The sequence below is a fragment of the Schistocerca nitens genome, chromosome 1, assembly GCF_023898315.1.
Source record: "Schistocerca nitens isolate TAMUIC-IGC-003100 chromosome 1, iqSchNite1.1, whole genome shotgun sequence".
Taxonomy (NCBI): Eukaryota; Metazoa; Arthropoda; class Insecta; order Orthoptera; family Acrididae; genus Schistocerca; species Schistocerca nitens.
In genome coordinates this window covers 1,126,035,931-1,126,054,439 of record NC_064614.1, presented here as the reverse complement: position 1 = coordinate 1,126,054,439, position 18,509 = coordinate 1,126,035,931, and the positions used below count along the sequence as shown (strand labels likewise).

Genomic DNA, 18,509 nt, shown 5'->3' with positions numbered 1-18,509 from the left:
GGTGTACACTTGCGAGATATCAGCCCAAGGAAACGGCCCTATGCAAAAATTTAGGACATTATTCTGCTACTATGCTATTATGATCTTCTGAATGTACAACTTGTAAACATTCCTGTACACCAGTTGGCACTTGCTCTACCCTCCTGCAGTCACCTAATGCCCATACGCAAAGTACTATACAGCAGAATGAGTAAGAGGTTTGTGTTCATAGTGTCTGTGAACCAAAAAGTGATAGTGCTTCCTTGTTCATTGTCAGAGTGCAAGGTTTTTAACCTGTAGCAGGTGCCAGAGATCTTTTTGCTATGAACTCTTCTATGTTGTGATTCACAAACACAGTGTAAATTAATGACATGATTGAATGTGTCACGCGATTTTCATGGTATCAGTTGAAAAGTGCCAGGCGATTTTGTAGTGAATTGCAGAAGTTTGTCAAACTTACCATAAAATCTGAACTGTTTATCATAGGACCTTAATTTTTTTCTTTCAGCTACAGAAATATGAGCAGAGTACACCATTAGGCCTCATACTTCTAAAGAAAACAATATTTGTACTAGAGTTTTTGTACGGAAAAAATTAAAACTTTGGTTTTAAGTCATATTTAGCCACATGTGATATAATTGATCTTAAAATTTGTGTTCATATTATCAGTCTACACAGTATTCTGAATGATGTAATATTTGTTTGTGTCTTTCTGTCACATATTTTAGAAAATAATCCACCCTGAAATAACTGATGCGAAAAATGGGCAAAACATCTCTAATTTTGTCACTAGTTCCAACAGAAAATAACATAATACCAATTAAGTTGTAGGATCATTTGTTGACACAAATGTTTATTGACACATAAATCTTGACCAACACATTTGGGATATAATCCCTTCTTACAGAGCACACACAGTGTTCTTGATCGTCGCCTCGTATCTTTTGTAGAGCACACAACACAGGCTCGCTCCTTCTTTCCCGGTAGTATTTCTACACCAAACACTGTAGGGGGTGCTGCGTTTGCACTTGATGTAGGGGGTGCTAAGTTTTGTATCTTGAACCACTCCTCGGACAACGTGCAGATGATTTTGCTGTTGAATTTCAGATGTGTGAGTGGTTTCTCGGACGAAGATAGATTTTCTTTATAAAGAATGCAAGCATTCAGAAACATTCTGCCAATTATGCTGAAAACCAGGTTCTTCCATAATTTCAGTCTTCCTCTCATCCAGATAACAGTACGTCATCAAATCTGAGGAATAACTCACTCCCATGTATTTATTATATTGAAATATGACATCAGGTTTCTTCAAAGGTTGTCGTTCGTGAGTACTTCTCTCTGACACTGTTGCAGTAGAGGAGGAACTGATCAACAGAACTGGATTTTTCTGTGACTTCTTTTCCCTGAAGCCAAGAGAAGCACAAAGGCCCTTCTAAAGAATTTGACCTGCCCAATGTCAAATTTGGAAAAAGATTAGGTGGGAGAAATTTTCTGTTCCTCCATATTCTGCCAGTGAGGAAGGTTCCCATGGAATACAGTTTCTCCACTACTGGAATTGATATGAAAAAATTGTCACAGAAAAAGTGGTACCCCTTGTTCATGTAATTTCCAAGAGCAAGTAATTTTGTAATAACTACATAGCCTAATCCATGCTCTTTTACCTCCACTCTGTCAGCTTCACTTCTTGCTCCACAGTACACATAAAATCCAAGGCAGTAGTTCACCACAGAATCACATGGCATCCAGAACTTTACACCCCACCTGTGGTGATATTTATTAGGGAGATACTGGTTGAGTTGAGAATGAGTTTTAGAGCTAACAAGACTTTTGTCAACACTCAGCTGTTGATGAGGCGTATAATGGTGACAAAGCACATTATTGGCAATGTTCAGCATAATATCAAACTTTGCAGTGGGGTCATACACTGGATGCCCAGGAGAGTGCAATTTTGTATTTTCTGTCAAGCGGAAAAATTTTAGGAGCAACTGAAATCAATTTCGCGAAAACATTTGGGAAAACCATGGGGTTGCCATATTTTCATCTGTGGACCAGTAAATAAAAATTGTTGGTTTCTTTACGAGTCCCATATTTAGTATTACTGCCACAAAAGCCCTCATTTCTGGCACTGAGGTAGGATACCACTTTCTCACATGAGAGTTCACTGATAAATTTACGTTTGCTTCGAGAAATTGCCGAGCATATCTGTTTGTTTCCATTGCCATTATCGTAAACAGTTGCACTGTAAAAAACAAGCTGTTAAAATCAATTGTCGTAGCATTTATTGGTACATTTTTGGGGCCTGGTAATTCCAAAAACGTGAAGTGGTGAGGAGCAGGATTGTCCAACTCATCAGTTCCAGTTTCAGCAAACGTGTCGCTGGCTGCAGTCAATTCTTCAAAATCGTCTTTGTCGGTGTTTGGTGCAGATTCAGTTATTGATGACTCACATGATGAGATATAACCACTAGACCACTCATAGATCGATCCACTGTGCGAAAAACCTGCAAAATTGTTCTCGCCTTCACTACTTTCCGCAGTATACACTGCACTCAAACGAGACTTCTTCCTTGGTGGCGCCGTAGTACCTTCGAAATGAAGGAAAAACAACCTTGTGTTTGGAACTCGAAAATATCTTATTATTGGCATCGACAATCGAAACGAAGTACTTGACGACTATCTTTCGACCTTGGTTTGTCTTCACGACATCAATATACCACGATATGTGCCATAGTTTGAAAGAAAAGTGCGCGAAAACGGCTGTACGATTAGATCGTACGTGGCACTTTTCGTGCGATCTGATTAGATCGTATTTGGCACTAAATGCTTAATAATTAATATCGTCGTTGTGCGTTATTTTCATCGGAGTTGAGAGCTGCCACTGTTAAAAAATACATTTGCAAGAGTTGCACTATTCTTCAACACGATTGATGTAGATAAATTGATTTTCTTAATTTTGATTTTGAGGTATGTATACAGAGTGATCCAAAAATATATATACACTGTGTAAATGTCCAAAACTTTCAAATTAATTGATGGAAACTTTACATTTGTGCTAGTTCAATTAGTTTTTTTTTTTCCTGGAATTGCCACTTGGTTGTTTTGTTTTGTTTTGTTTTGTTACCTGATAGTTGCTACTCCCTGTGTGTGTGTGTTTAAAAATTATTGTTGGGGTTTTAAGGCTTTGTGGCATTTATTATATTCAACTTACAATTAGAAATAATACACCAGAGCAAAGAGAAATAGACACTCTAATTCAGTCCACACATTCTTCACTCACTCTCTGTCATCCCGTACTCTTCCCTTTGCAAATACAGCTAGTATTTTCAAACATCTGATGGTGCCCTCTATAGATTTTATCATCACTTATAGGATTACAGTGGCACTTAACACAGTTCACACGTTGCACTGTAATAACAGATTCAGTCCTTGCAAACTGTAAAACACTATTCTCCATCTTACCTACTAATGCTTTCTAATGGAAGACACAGGAACCAAGACATGCAGATAGGTATATGAACAAAACTGTTTGAGTTGCTCTTTCATTTTATGTATTATTTGTAATTGTAGGTTGAATGTAACAAATGTTACAAAGCCTAAAAACCCCGATATTCATTTTGAAACACGCATTGTTGAACAGATATGTGCATGAGGTTGACATATTATGTACTCATATTGCTTACATCTTTTTGATGCAGAACATGTTATTGAATAAGATTGTAAAACATGTTCAACAGACGTGTTTCCCTCCCTCCTAATGTTCTTTTGTCATCAATATGCGAAAAATAGAAGGGTGCTGGTTGTCACTCCGATATAAGTACTTCACACTCGGGCATTAAGACAGTTGCAGTGGGTCAGAGCAACTGACATACAACCTGTACATGCAAGTTTAAAAGCTGTACATTTAGAAGGTCATGACTGCTTACTAAAAGAATTATGGTCCAAATTTTCTCTCAGGATCGATTGCAGGGCTGATATATTGCTATTGTGCCTTTTTCTCCCTAAAATATGAGCTCAAGTTGATGATGTTTCCTTGTGCATCATATAAATCCAAAATCAGCAGCAGAATGTGAACAGAAAGATCTTAAATGCCATATTTACCAGAGAATAGGATAACACTGATTGGAAGACAACAGCATCCCTTCTTTTGTTCAAAGAGCCACATTGAAAAATTTATTTTTAACATATTCTGACTAATCAACATTACAAACTTTTTTATTGGCGTAAAGTATCTGCCTAAATTCTAACTAATCAAAATTACCGTTTTATTGACGTACAATATCTGTTTATAAAGTTAACATAATATTTATTCTAAATTTATGCCATTTACTGGTTGTCTGCATTTTGATAATACAAAGAGAAACAAATTACACAAAAAGAGAGTGCTTACATTATTTCGCAGACCATTTCCTTTTCTATCTCTTTTGCTTAAGGATCCTGTTGTTACTTGAATCACCACCCTAATAGCACTGATGTGAAATTTATATATTTGGTTATCACAAATATTCGACTGTTTCTTCCAAATATGTTGCAGTTTCCGAGGTTGTGGTTTTATGATGATACCTGAGAACACGCCCCCCCCCCCCCCTCTCTCTCTCTCTCTCTCTCTCTCTCTCTCACACACACACACACACACACACACACACACACCATCTCTGCCGAACATACATCGTACTTCACTTCTCTACTGATGAGAATGTAAAGACCTCCGCACATGATTTGTCAGTTGGCCAAACTTTACTATGTTTGCCAAACATATGACTGTATACAGTGCTATTTGACATGTTTGTCAGCATGGATCATATTTGAAGTGTTTGCAAGAAACTCTGATGGAAAGTTTAATGTTGTTTGTGTCGATGTTTTGCTGCAGGTGTTTAGTGAAAAATAGTTGTATTATAATTTATCTCACTGCATCATGACTTCCCACAACTGTGGAAACTTTGAGCAAGGATAAAAATGAAATATCACTGGCAGTTACCAAAACAGTACCAATGTCACATCTTTCCAGCCAAATATTACAAAGGGAGAGGTTAAGAAGAAAATCAACATCCTGCACATTAAAGTATGATTGGAATGAAATTTAAAAAATCAAAATTCTCAGAGTTCTTCCAGGGACAGTGGGTGCTTTTCTTCCCATGTTGTGGAGCAAGTAGGAAAGAGTAAAATTTTGCATACTTGGGTCTTCGTTTTCAGTGTGAGGGTGAAATAGCTCTAAACAAATTATTGAAAGCATCACAGTCCATCTGCAGAAAGTTGATGTAGCTATCAGACTCTGAGTGTAACATTTTTTAACAGGTTTTCGTGTGTATATTTATCTCTAATTTCCTGGACCAGTATCTCGTTTACTACTACTTTAAACTCAGTGCCAGTGTCCGTGTTAGAAATGCCTTATCTACATCCAATCCTTCCATTGTGATGTGCTGAGCAGCTGTGAGACACAGACCGCAATGTCTTCTAGAGTGCAAGTTATATGTAACAACAGCAGTTAATACATAAATGAAATATCACAATCACGATTGAGTCCAGTTCTCGAACTTTCGTTGGCCTTTGATCTACTGACGTCTGTTGGTACTTTATCCATGAACGGTCTTGCCACTGAAGTAATATATTTCATTCTTTGTTTCATATGAATGTTGCCATGATGTTCTAAAGTTGGCAACATTTCCAACTGTTGTTGTAATATATGAACATAGACTGAATTTCTAATTAATAACACACTTAGTAAATCATTGCCCTCTCTCATAATCAAATAAAATGTTGATCTGGGCTGAGAATCAAGTAATGTATCCTGAATTAAAACATTTTTGCTTTTGAATGTTGGCTTTACATAAAAAGAAGCGTCAATGTTTGTATGTGGTATCCATAGATATATAGAACCACTATTGCAAATGTGTTCAAATATAACAGGAGTATGTTACATGATAGAATTTAATTATGTTTCGTCCACTGTTTCACAAATTTGTCATACATTAAGCCAAACAATAGATTGTTGTTGTGGCTAGTTCATAGTTTCTCACGTAGCCCTTGCAAAAGTGCTGCAAGAGTCAGATGTCACTTGATTGTTTGAGTAACATTGATGCTGTATCAAGTGCTTCAGTTTATCAGGAAATTTCAAGCCTATTTGAATGTCAGTATTGTTTTCCCAGCCCTGTCATTCCATGTTCGTCAAAATACATCTGCACATGACCCCAATAGCCAAAGCTTCATCTTTATGGGAAATAAAGTTGAGAGAAATAAGCTAAACATAAATCGATGGTAGGCTATGAAAACTTCGCAACTCTGTCTGTGAAAACTCATAATGTTGCTAACCAGAAACTCTGTAATCAAAGAGAGATTTGAAAGCACATGTATTTCCCTAATCTGCCAATAACAAGGCTTTACTACACAGTTACACATGTAGCTACTTTCTGTCAAGTTTGGAAGTTAGGAGATGAGGTGTTGCTGGAAGTTAAGCTGTGAAAGCAGATCATGATTTGTGCTTAATAACTCAATCAGTAGGACACTTGTTAGTGAGAGGTAGAGATCCCAGATTTGAGTCCTGGTACGGCACACAATTTTGATCTGTCAGGAACGCATTCATTGTATTTGATAAATATAAATTTTGTTGGCTGCAACACTTAACTAACTACTACCGACTTTGACAAAACACAGTTACTACAGAGGCATCTCTCAAACTGCTGTTTTATGTTTTGTATGTGAAACTACTATATTGGTGAATATATATCTTCATGACTTCAGGTTGTTCATTACACTTCCTGGAAGTAGACTTCATGTAAATTTTGATTTTTTTTTTTTTTTTAAGAATACGTGATTTAAAACAGACAGTTAAAACTTAGCAAAATTTGCAACTTATTTTTATTTTAAGTATTACTAAAATAACCGTAGATAGCAAGCTCTCTAATTACTCACTGTTCATCATCAGGGAGCTAATAATATAGATTCACAACAAAGCTGTATGGAAAAACACACATTATTTATGAGAAATTGTGTGTTAAATCAGTTTTGAGTTTACTGCTTATCATGTCAACATGGAGCAACTATTGCACTCCACAAGTCTATGAAGGGAGAAACTTTGCTTCACTTTCATTTTAAGTAATTATTTATTCCTATGAGGATCCAAATCATGTTTTAATCACTTTCAGCATCCAAGCATTTCAGAGAGACTAAGAACCATTCCAAGGAAATTGGAACACCACACTATTGACACAGATATCTTGTATTTACTTTTCAAATGAAGAGCACAAAAGGCACATGGTTTCTTTTCTTTTCTTAAAAAACAGTTATTTCAAGAAGATGTAGTGTTGCTTTGTTCTTATTTAGCTGGTGGCTGCTATTTTCTCCATAGAAGACATCTGTACTTACAGAACTAGTATGCTTCTCCATCGTCATAAGCTATGACATCTTCATTGTTTTCAGTTTCCTTCTTCAAGTAAGTGTCACGATCATTAAATATTTTGAAATTTTGAATTGTTGCTGTCACCCAAGTCTTCATCTGAGACATTCTTGAGAATTTTCTGAGGCACTCTTCAAAACCCACATCTGTCTCGCATAAAAAGTGTTGCGTGGGTCATTCCATGTCAGTTCAACCAGGGGCTCCAGCACATAGTCTCAGATTTGACTGAAATTCAGTACACTAATTCTACCATGTGTGGAACACTTGTGTACAAAGTATTAGTTTCCCCTGCCAACTAGTTCCAGAATTATGACTTGTGAAAGAAGGTGGCGTGACCCGGAAATTGCAACCCGCATCTGGCAATCTCTCTTCAGACCCAACTTCAGGTCTTAATAACTTTGGAACTATTCCATACAGTCCAGTGAAATTTTTACAACCCAGTAATGTCCATTTAGAGAACACACTCCATGAATCAAAACACCAACAACATATTTCTGAGGGAAAATAAAAAATTCCAAAATGTGATTAAAAAAATGTAGTACGTTAAAAGGTACATATTGTAGGTGCCCTCTATGCCAAATATAATTCACTCAAAAAGGGTATAATTTTTTTGTGGTAAGCTTAATGTGGCCTAAACAGACACAGAACTCATCATGTCCATATCAGTCACAAAAACTGAGTTACATGCACATGAAAACACAAAAATTTGAAAAATTACCTGAAAAACATGGATTTTCGAAGTGTGGTAGCACAAAAGGGACAAGTGGTATCCAAACCAAATTTCACACACTGCATAAGTAGACCATAATGATATATATCTCAAAATTTCAGCATGTTATTGCAAGACATTTGTGTACAATGGAAGTTGACAGATGTGTTTGGTGATGTGGCCATTGTTCCACAACACAATTTTGTAAAAACATGTCGTAAACTGTTCTGCCTCTTCTTATCCTCTCCCACAACTGTTTAATCACTAAGCAACAACATATAGACAGATTAACACAACCTATCATTAATGTTTACTACACCTTAACTGCTAAAAACAAGTTGATTGTGCTTCGAACAGAAGTTCTCCCACACCTTAGCTACTGTACTCTGTACATTATGTGGCAAATTGTACTGCCATCCTGACACTGTGGTAGGAACTGGAACTGTCTTTAGAATATGTTCAAAAGGAATCAAACACCTGTCTGCCAAACATGGCCAATGAAATGATCTTGGTGGTCCTGCTGGTGCCATGAAGTTCACAAATACATCACCTTCTGCTTCACAGTCCGCTGGAGAGAAGTGATGATAGCTCCTTGTGCCTGCAACAGTTTTAATGTGTTCTAGTCTGCTTTTTAGCAACTCTTCGACTGATTTCACCTCATCTTTCAAAACGTAGAATGATTGTATGCCAGAGATATTTTTCTGTATCCAAGTAAATAATTGAAGAGGTGTTAGAATGTGACTTTCTGTAGGGTGCTGCAGACTAGCTCATGATGCCACGCGCTTAATGGTAGCACCAATACCATCACATACATTTTTACCGTGACTTGTTGCGAAAAAATTCCATTCTGCGTGAATCTGAAAATCATGGTAATGCATGCATAAATTTGAGATTTTTACAGTTTTTGTACTGACTAGCTGCACCATCACTGAAGTATTTTGCAAAGTCTATGTGAGGCAACTTGTTTTTCACATATGCCGTGACAGTGCGAATGTGGGCATGAACTGCAATGGTATCATGAATTAAACAGTAACTAAAAACGCACAGGTTCATGACAAACACATCACCTGATTCACCTCTATAATAAATCGCAAATGGCTGGAGAGTTGTTTGACTGTTGTCCCAATGATATCCTTGGATGGCATCTTGAACTATAAATGCATAATTTTCAGAAAAGTCTAGTATTACTATAATTTCATCTTGTTTCAAATTATCCTTACAAAACTGGAGATAAGCCGATTGTGCTGTTGCTGTGAAGAAGTGTGTGGTCAGTTTGTCCGTTTTTTGACAACACATTTCAGCAAAATCTTCCACTGTACTTTGCTTTGTTTCAAGACTTGTGCGATCCATGTGTGTCCATTGTTCATGAGAAACAAGTTCATCGTCATCCATAAGGAGTTCACCATACAGTTTGTTACACTTTTCGCATCTGTGTATCATGCACTGGTAGGAACTGATGTCGTACACTAGCAGCTTCATTTCACCTTTGTAATCCAGACCAGAATCCTTTATAGCAGCAAACATCAGCTTAGCATTTTGATGGGTCACATACACAAACATTGTGTGTGCCTGTTGCACTTACCACAACCCATTTTAGCCGAAGATTGAAAAAAGATGATAAACCTACTTTGGTATTGGGATACTTTTCCTTGAATTCTACATATAGTTCTGATATGTTGCATAGCAACAGTCTTTCTTGCATCTGTACACGTACATTTCCCATTTTCACCATTACATAGTCTTTTTTTCCAGGCATTATTCGGCTGTAGTCATTATTTTCATAAAACTCCGACACTAGCACCTTTGTTTCTGAACTCAATTGCTTACCCTGAGCCTGCTGAAGTTGTGGAAGCACTCTGGGTTGTTTTTATTTTCCTAACTTGCTTTACCATCTATGTGGAAACATTGAATTCATTTGCAGTGTAGTCAGTAGACCAGCTGGAAGGTGCAAGGGTAAGAATAGCTACTTTTTTCTGGTGTGTGGATATGGCACATTTTTCTTTTTCTTTCAAATCGTGCACAATTTTGTCCAAATCAGAGCATTTCTGGCATGATTTCTGTTCCTTTGGACCAGATAGTTCTTGCTCTTCCACCATTAGTGTGTCAGCTATTTTGTGTTTTAATTCCATTTGAGCTTCTTGTAGTTTTCTTCTACTATAGCTGGGCCTGTCTCTTTTTCCCAACTTTGTGTGTCTTCGTGGGAGACAAACCAAGAGCAGTCACTGAAGTATTTAATTGCTCATCCGCTGTGGTTGTAGGTGGCTGATACTCTTCGTCACTGTCACGTAAATTATCAGAATATTCTTCATTTTTAGCAGTGTAACACACCTGGAACATAACTTTTGTCCTGGTTTCATGTTAAGTCCCATGTGCTGATTCACTTTCAATACTGATTTTATACCAGTTTCTCTGAGGCTCCACTTCACTGTCTTCTTATGAATCTGAAATGGATCAAAACAACTTCTTTGTAGGAAAGAATACTTATCCAGAAACACTTTCATATGTTGATAACAAACACTAAAGTTTCCTGGAACTGTACTTCTTGTGCCCACAGGAAGTATCCCAGATCTCCATAGCAACAAATCTTGGTCCAATTCATCCAGATCGTACAGTACAAAGCGAATGCCATATTTTGTTCCATAGGTTGTTTTATGACATTCAGATGCTTGTGCTCTACCAATACTGCAACCTGTTTGAACAAAAGCACCACTAGTACACTCTTCTGCCTCCATACTGACTTCCCACAACAGTACTGACCACTATAAACTAGAATCTTAAAAACTCGAGTAACCTGTAGTTGTTGCTTGTTTCCTTTGTTGTTCCTGCCTAACAGTGACTCATTCTGTCCCTGAAAACTACCATTGTTTAACTTTCTGTTACTAGTGGTTCCCAACAATTGCTGCAGATTTATTTGAAACAAGCTGTCTGCATCATCACTATTACTTGCTAAATCGTGTTAAAAGAAACGTAACCAAATACATCTCTGTCAACGTTTATTGTACACAAATGCCTTGCAATAACAAGTTGAAATTTTGCTACATATAATATTATGGTCTACTTATGCAGTGTTTGAAATTTGGCTTGGATATCACTTGTCCTTTTTGTGCTACCACACTTCGAAAATCCATGTTTTTCAGGTAATTGTTCAAATTTTTGTATTTTCATGTGCATGTAACTCTGTTTGTGTGACTGATAAGGGCATGATGAGTTCTGTGTGTGTTTAGGCCACATTAAGCTTACCACAAAAAAATTTATACCCTTTTTGAATGAATTATATTTGGCATAGAGGGCACCTACAATATGTACAATTTAACATATTACATTTTAATCACATTTTGGAATTTTTTATTTTCCCTCAGAAATGCGTTTTGATGTTTTGATTCATAGAGTGTGTTCTCTAAGTGGATGTTACTGGGTTGTAAAAATAGTTCCAAAGTTATTAAGACCTGAAGTTGTGTCTGAAGATAGATTGCCAGGTGCGGGTTGCAATTTCCGGGTCACGCCACCTTCTTTCACACGTCATAATTCTGGAACTAATTGGCAGGGGAGCTTAAAATTTTGTACATGAGTGTTCCGCACTTGCTAGTATTGGTGTGCTAAATTTCAGCCAAATCTGAGACTATCAGCTGGAACATTTTCTCAAATTGTTTGAATTGACATGGAATGACCCGCATAGGAGCTCCAGCTTCCCCGTTATGGGGAAACTGTAATTAAAAAAAAAACACTACTTATCAATATGTACATTTTATGGCCACTGTACCGGATGGTACTTTTGATGAATCTGAGCTGGTATAGACTTTTTTGCACCCAAAAATCGAATTGCGCTTACACTTTGCAGATGGAGGGAGCAGTGTTTTTTTTTTGAAAACCCTGTTGCTTGCTGGCAACCTGATTCAGTTAACTACTGAATCAAATCAATGATTCCTGTAACAACATTTACTTTCCTTACATGACTGACATTTTGCTCTTTGCTGGTTTTCGGAAATGAATTATCAGAAATTTCGATCATATGTGTTGTTATGTAGAAACATTATTAACAATCCATCATTGCAAATTTCTGTGTTAAATGTGAGTGAATGCTCTATTTAATGTATTTATTGATGTATTTTAGGTACAAATGACCGTTGTGAACCACAACCTATTCCATCGCTCATGGTTGGTTATGACAAAGATTGGCTTTCGCTGTCACCTTATGCCATTCAGTACTGGGAGAAATTATTACTGGAACCATATTCATATGCTAGAGATATAGCATTTGTTGTTGTTGCACCAGACAATGACTTCGTCCTGCAGAAAGTACGAACATTCTTTAAGGAGCTCAGTGCAACTTATGAGGTAAACAGAATTTATTAAATTTCATATATTATGTCCATAGAAAGTTCAGGACAGAAACTACTAACAAAAATGAAGAAACTGCAGCTCTTTAATCATATATAGAAACATTAACAGCTCAGAAAATTGCAGTGATTGCACTCAGTCACTGTTATTTTTCTGCAAGTTTTGGGAAAGGTGGCTTATGGGACAATTTTTGGACTCCCCATTTGCTGTTACTTTGTTTTATTTTCCTGTACAGCAGTTTTTGAGTAAGGGTTATTGCTAATTGTCATTTAGTGTAGCTCAAATGCCTTACAACAGTCTGTCAATTACTGTTGATGCTTCTGAGACTGAAGGATTGGGGTGAAAAATGGGACTTCACTTTCCACCGAGAAAATATGTTATATTGAAGTTGTTTCGGTTGTATAAATGTTTAATTTGCCCAAGGTGCTCTATTGCAAAGGTGTAAAGTCTGAGACTGTTAGACATGCATCTTATGTTTCTATGACAAGCCTCATTTCTAGCACCTGTACTGCATCTGGTTAGCCATCTTTAATAATTAAACAGTGGCTCTTCAACATTCAATAGCTTCACTCACCCACCAACAGAATGACTGATAAATATTCAGCCAAAAGTATTAAAATCGTTAGAGAAGTGAATGAAACACCTTGTTGATGATCATATTGTAGTAGATAAGAAGATTCTCCTGCATTATTAGTGTAAGCAGCTACTCTGCTTGATTAGTGGCCTATACAGTTCTTAAGGTATTTTCAAGGCATGTACAACAGCTTTTCGTTTACCAGCATTTGTTCCACTGTATATTAAATATATCCCATGCCGATTCAATGGCGTACACTGGTAGCTCCGAGCAAGGCCAGTTTATAGTTTTCTGTGTTATTTTCTAAGAAAAACAATCCCATATACACATTTCAAGTTAAATTTTATTTATTTTCTTATGCGAAGTGATATGTGGCCCTTGTGGATCACAGACTGGTGAAATGTGACAGTGCACTGAATTCCCCATGTCTTATGATTCATCAGGTGCCCTTTGGGCTGTCCAACAAAAGAACCTGCCCCGAAAGGTTTATCAGTGCATGGAGGATACTATTGCCTCCTTCCAAAATGAGGGTAGAGAGGTGTCACACTGCTGGTTGTTGGGACATGTCCATAATCCACACTTGATGAGATAGCAGGAGTGGCATTTAAAAAGGCTTTAAATGTGCCACCCCTTATATTTAATTATGTTGCAATTGAAGAAAGTATTCACAGGGGGGGGGGGGGGGGGGAGGGGAGAAAGAAGTTTGATGTGAAGGACAAGAAACTTTGACTGGTTAAATCAAACATTCAATTGAGCCATTGGTACAAAATGATAAATTCAAGAAGAGTGGTAATAATGCTTTAAAGAATCAAACTCCCATGTATAAATGAACTTAAAACATCTGATTATTTTATGAAAGAATTAATATGTTAAATATTTGACATTAATGTTAGTGAGAAAGAGGTGGTTTGAAATTATATGAAAGTTTGGTCGAAGCTGTTAAGTGCTCTCATTCTCATGTATTGGATGGCTGTTGTCTGGATAATTTGCGTACCGTGTGTTGCACTGCTTCAAGACGTTCATTGTTCCTAACAATATTAATTATCTTACTGTGATAAGTCTTTAAATAAGATTATACATCTTAATGAGTGTATTACGACAGCCTTTTAAATTTTAAAATTTGGTCAGTAATGATATGAAATACGAAAATCTAATTTTTGTTGCTCCTGGAAACCTGGGACCATATCATGCAACATGTTAGCTGTTTGGTAATACAGGTATGTTACAGACCTATGATGTATTGTAATTTCACGCAGAAAAGAAGAGTTGTAGCACTTCTGTTAAATGGAATATGCAGGAAAATCTCTCTCTCTCTCTCTCTCTCTCGCCTCTCTCTCTCTCTCGCCTCTCTCTCTCTCTCGCCCTGATATATTAGGGACAAATATTCTGGTACAGTGTTCACAACTATAACCATTAACAACTGATTAATATTATAAGGACTTTAATATCTTGTAACATATTAAAGGAAGTTCCACTCTAAGTGGACAGATTAATTAAAATTGATTCTACATCACTACACTATACGAACATGTTGCCCACAACAGCCAAATAATGTGCTCATTGCAGTGCTGAGCCCTTCCTGCAGCCTCTCCATGATGTTACATCTGCTTATTTCAGAGCTTTTATTCAGTACCCTACTTCAATTTTAACAATGTCTGAACACACATTTAATTGCTTGTTAAATTTTGATAGGGGCTGGGATTCGTATTGTCACACTGTTCTCCAGATTTTAGGCATGTGTCAATGTTCTTTCAGGTATGCAGACTTGGTAGGCACTGCCCTATTACAAAACACTGGAAGGATGGTATCCTCCGTGTTGGGAAGAATACAGCTCATACTATGAAGGAACCAGTTGACGAGTGGTTTTCTTTACTTGGTGATACTTCCACAACCAACATGCTCAAACTGTATGCTCAGGTAAGCATTTCATTTCTATGCTGTCATTGTTGCATTGTGTCATTTGGTAATTGTTCATAAAATCCAATAGACATATTATTTGCTTCATAAAGAAAACATCCATATACTGTTGCTTCTTTGCCTACAGTCTGTCCTTCATCCACCTCCTTTGCCATAATGCTGCCCCCCCCCTCTCCCCCCACTCCCACGTGTGTGTGTGTGTATGTGTGTGTGTGTGTGTGTGTGTGTTCCCCCACACCACTCATCCTACACCTCTGTTTTACATCATATTTTGTAACGTGCCACTTTAATTTTCCTGTCTCCATAACATTAACATAACATTTTCCTTTTCATTTCCTCCTCTTCATAAACATTTCCTTAAATCACTGTATGTGCATGCTTACAGTCAGAAATTTTGAAAATTTATGAAAATTCAGTAACCTTTTTCTGATTTTTGGCATCTTTGTACAGGTGTGCCGTCATCATTTAGTTAACCTTTTCACGCAAGTACCTCTTGATAAGACATTGCTGGATCCACCAGAAAATGCTCAGTTATCTCGCTCTTGTGTGGAGAGGCCTATGCCTTCCCCTATGCCGCCTCCATCAACTCCAGAGAACAATCAAGGGCAAATTCCAGATAAAGCACCATCCACTCCAAAATCTGACCATGGTAAGAAATACACAGCATACAGGTAGTTATTGTTTCACATTAATGCATTGTACTTAGCTGAATGATTCTAAATCGTTCCTGTTATTACTTTACAAAATGTAAACTTTGGTACTGGCTGTAGAGAGAACTTAGTTTGGTGACATCAAAGTACATCTGTGTTTTTACAGAGGTGAGTCAGAAAAAAGTTTGCAAACTGGCGTAGTGACATCAGCGCCATATGTTCCAATCTGAAATTTATTTTATTCTTCAGTTTATTCCTCCTGTAAATTTAAAACACATACACCATTGTTCGATAAGGCATTAAAGCCTGCATGGAATTGTTGTGGCAACATTTGCATCCAACAATGACCATTAAAGCTATAAAAAATTTATTTCATTCCATAAATTGTTGCAATCTTAAAGATTGATGTGTCCCAGGGTTAATGAAACACCTCTAAATGTGGAAACAATGTGGTGTCACCAGATAATCATGAATTTTCTTTTTTGTGATTTATTTTCCTTGTTCTTCTTTGAATTCCTTTATCCAACTGAACACAACTTTCCATGCAATGCAGTTCTAAACGTATAAGCGATGAATTTAGCTGTGAACATCCACTGCTGATGTCCCTTGGCATACGAAAATCGTGCTGTTCTAGTCAGGTACACATGGCACACTTGCCATCTGGCTGCAGATCACTGTGTGTTAGCCACAAATACTGATTATCAGCTACCTTCTACATGAAATGTGCTTCCATTTTCTAGATACGTTCTAGTGCATAATTTAAAACAATATGTGCTATTCCGGCTCGTGAGACTTATTTATTGACTCACTCTTGTATAAAGTGGTGTTCAGAAAGAGCAGTACAGAATTTGATTACAGGAAATGCCGCCATGAACATTTGTCAGGGCATCTTGCCATTACTTATACCAAAAGGAAAATTCACTGGAAAAAAATATGGAGTATGAAATAGTAGACACAAATAAAAGTACAGGAAATCATCCCAGCTTTAAGAACTGTTAGTTCATTCCTCAGGGAGAAAAGAGGGTATGTTCAGAAGGTTATAAAGGAGGGGCATGTCACTCAGACTACAGGATGAGAAGGATCCACATGTTGCATGAGTGAGAGGACCCCTCATCCTCACATCAGGTGGCATCCCTCTCACCCTGTGGTCTGTATGACCTGCCCAGCCTTAATTATATTCCCCAACCTATTGCCCTTTATTCCGTGAAGGAAAAAAGTAACAGTTCCTGAACTAAGACAGTTTGTTATACTGTTAGCTGCTAACATTGTTAAGTTTCTTGATCGCCAGACAAAAGAAAGATAGACTACTTACCTAATACGCAACAGAATGTGCACCAAGAAGTGCGAATTATGTAGGCAAGGGTATTGCATTATGGTAAATATGCTAATACAGAGTATTTTTTTACACATATGTTAGTGGGTAAATGAATACTTGATTAAGAGAACTCATATGTTACACTGGACAGTGAATGTGCCAAAGTACAGTAGGACATCAGATGTTGTCAGTATATGTAAAAGATTTATCAGAAATGATCAGCAGCACAGTAAGATTGTTCGCTGACAACACTGTTGTCTATAAGAAGGTACTGTCATTGAATGATTGTAAGGAAATGCTTACTTGATTTAGCGAAAGACAACTATCCTCAAATGTGGATAAATCGAGGATAATGCTTATAACAGGGAGAGAACCTGGTTGTTTCTGATTACCAGATGAATGATAAACATCATGAGCATGTCACATTATGTACAAATTAAGAAGTGACGTGAATTGGAAAGATCTCATAAATCAGTGTTAGGTTAGGTGACTGAAGGACTTAAGTTCGTTAGAATGGATCAAGAAAAAAATGCAGTGCATATGTAAAATAAAACACATTCAAGATGCTACTGTAATCAGTTCTGGAATATTGTTCAGTGTTTGGAGTACTGATGACATATGCATGACAATAGACATAGAGTGAACCCGTACACACTACTCAAACCAGAATGGCTTCTTGTAGTCCATACGTAAGTGCAGCAGAAATTCTTGGGAAACTTAAATGTGAATCCTTGATGGAAAGATAATATAATTTTCACAAAACTCTGTTGAGTGAGAGTTTTGAGAATCTGTCTTCCAGGAAGACTTAAGTGCCAGAAAATAGCAGTCCTTTGGAAATTACAGAGATGACCTAGTTTTTGATGATAGTAAATTATAATTAGGAAATTCTTTAAAGTTCTTTTTTGAAGTACAGTAAAAGACAAGTGGCAAAGTAGAAGCAGGAGGTGGCTGGTAAAATTGTAGTAATTGTAATTTTACAATCCTGACACATGCCCCGCCCCGCCCCTCCCCTCCCCAATACAAGTTGTTTGCTAAACTCGCTGGAGGCCAGCTTTTCTACAAAATTGGTTTGTCTTAAGCCTATTTATCAGTTTCATTAAATGTGGATTCTAAACAGCTCCTTGTGGTTAACATGCCCTATGGGTTACAGCAATATCAGCAACTCCAGTTTGGTGTGGCTAGCGTCCCACTGATCTTTCAGTATTTTTTACGATTGACAGTGTCCAAGGGGGCACATAAACTGTTTTGATGACATTGTCGTGATGGGTGCATCCATGGAAGAACATTTACATAACCCACCTTGTTCATAGTCTTATGTACTGCAGGGTTGAAGTGTGACACTTTTTTCAGCCATACCTTGTGTATTTGGGGTTTGAGGTTTATCAGTATGGTGTTATGCCTTTACATTGTCATGTTGCTGCAGTTACAGTTCTGCATTACCCTACAAATGTCAAAGAAGTGTAGCGATTTTGAATTAAAATCACTTACTAGCACAAATTTACTCCGTAAGCTGGTTGTGCTACAGATGCCTCTCATTGTGGATTCAGTGCCATTCTCGCACATTGATATGAGGATGGTTCTTAAAGTCTGACAGATTATGCATTAAAAATGCTCAACTCCATTCAGTAGTGCTACTCC

At 37.2% G+C, this 18,509-nt stretch overlaps 1 protein-coding gene across 1 annotated transcript in view; it reads left to right on the top strand.

Annotated features, from left to right (window-relative positions):
• The window catches only part of LOC126199313 (mediator of RNA polymerase II transcription subunit 13), a 206,667-nt gene that overhangs the window by 159,581 nt on the left and 28,577 nt on the right, over positions 1-18,509 (top strand). The window contains exons 14-16 of the mRNA XM_049936150.1: positions 12,189-12,412; positions 14,745-14,906; positions 15,357-15,555. Coding sequence (XP_049792107.1) covers positions 12,189-12,412; positions 14,745-14,906; positions 15,357-15,555 — 585 coding nt within the window. The remainder of the gene's footprint in view (positions 1-12,188; positions 12,413-14,744; positions 14,907-15,356; positions 15,556-18,509) is intronic.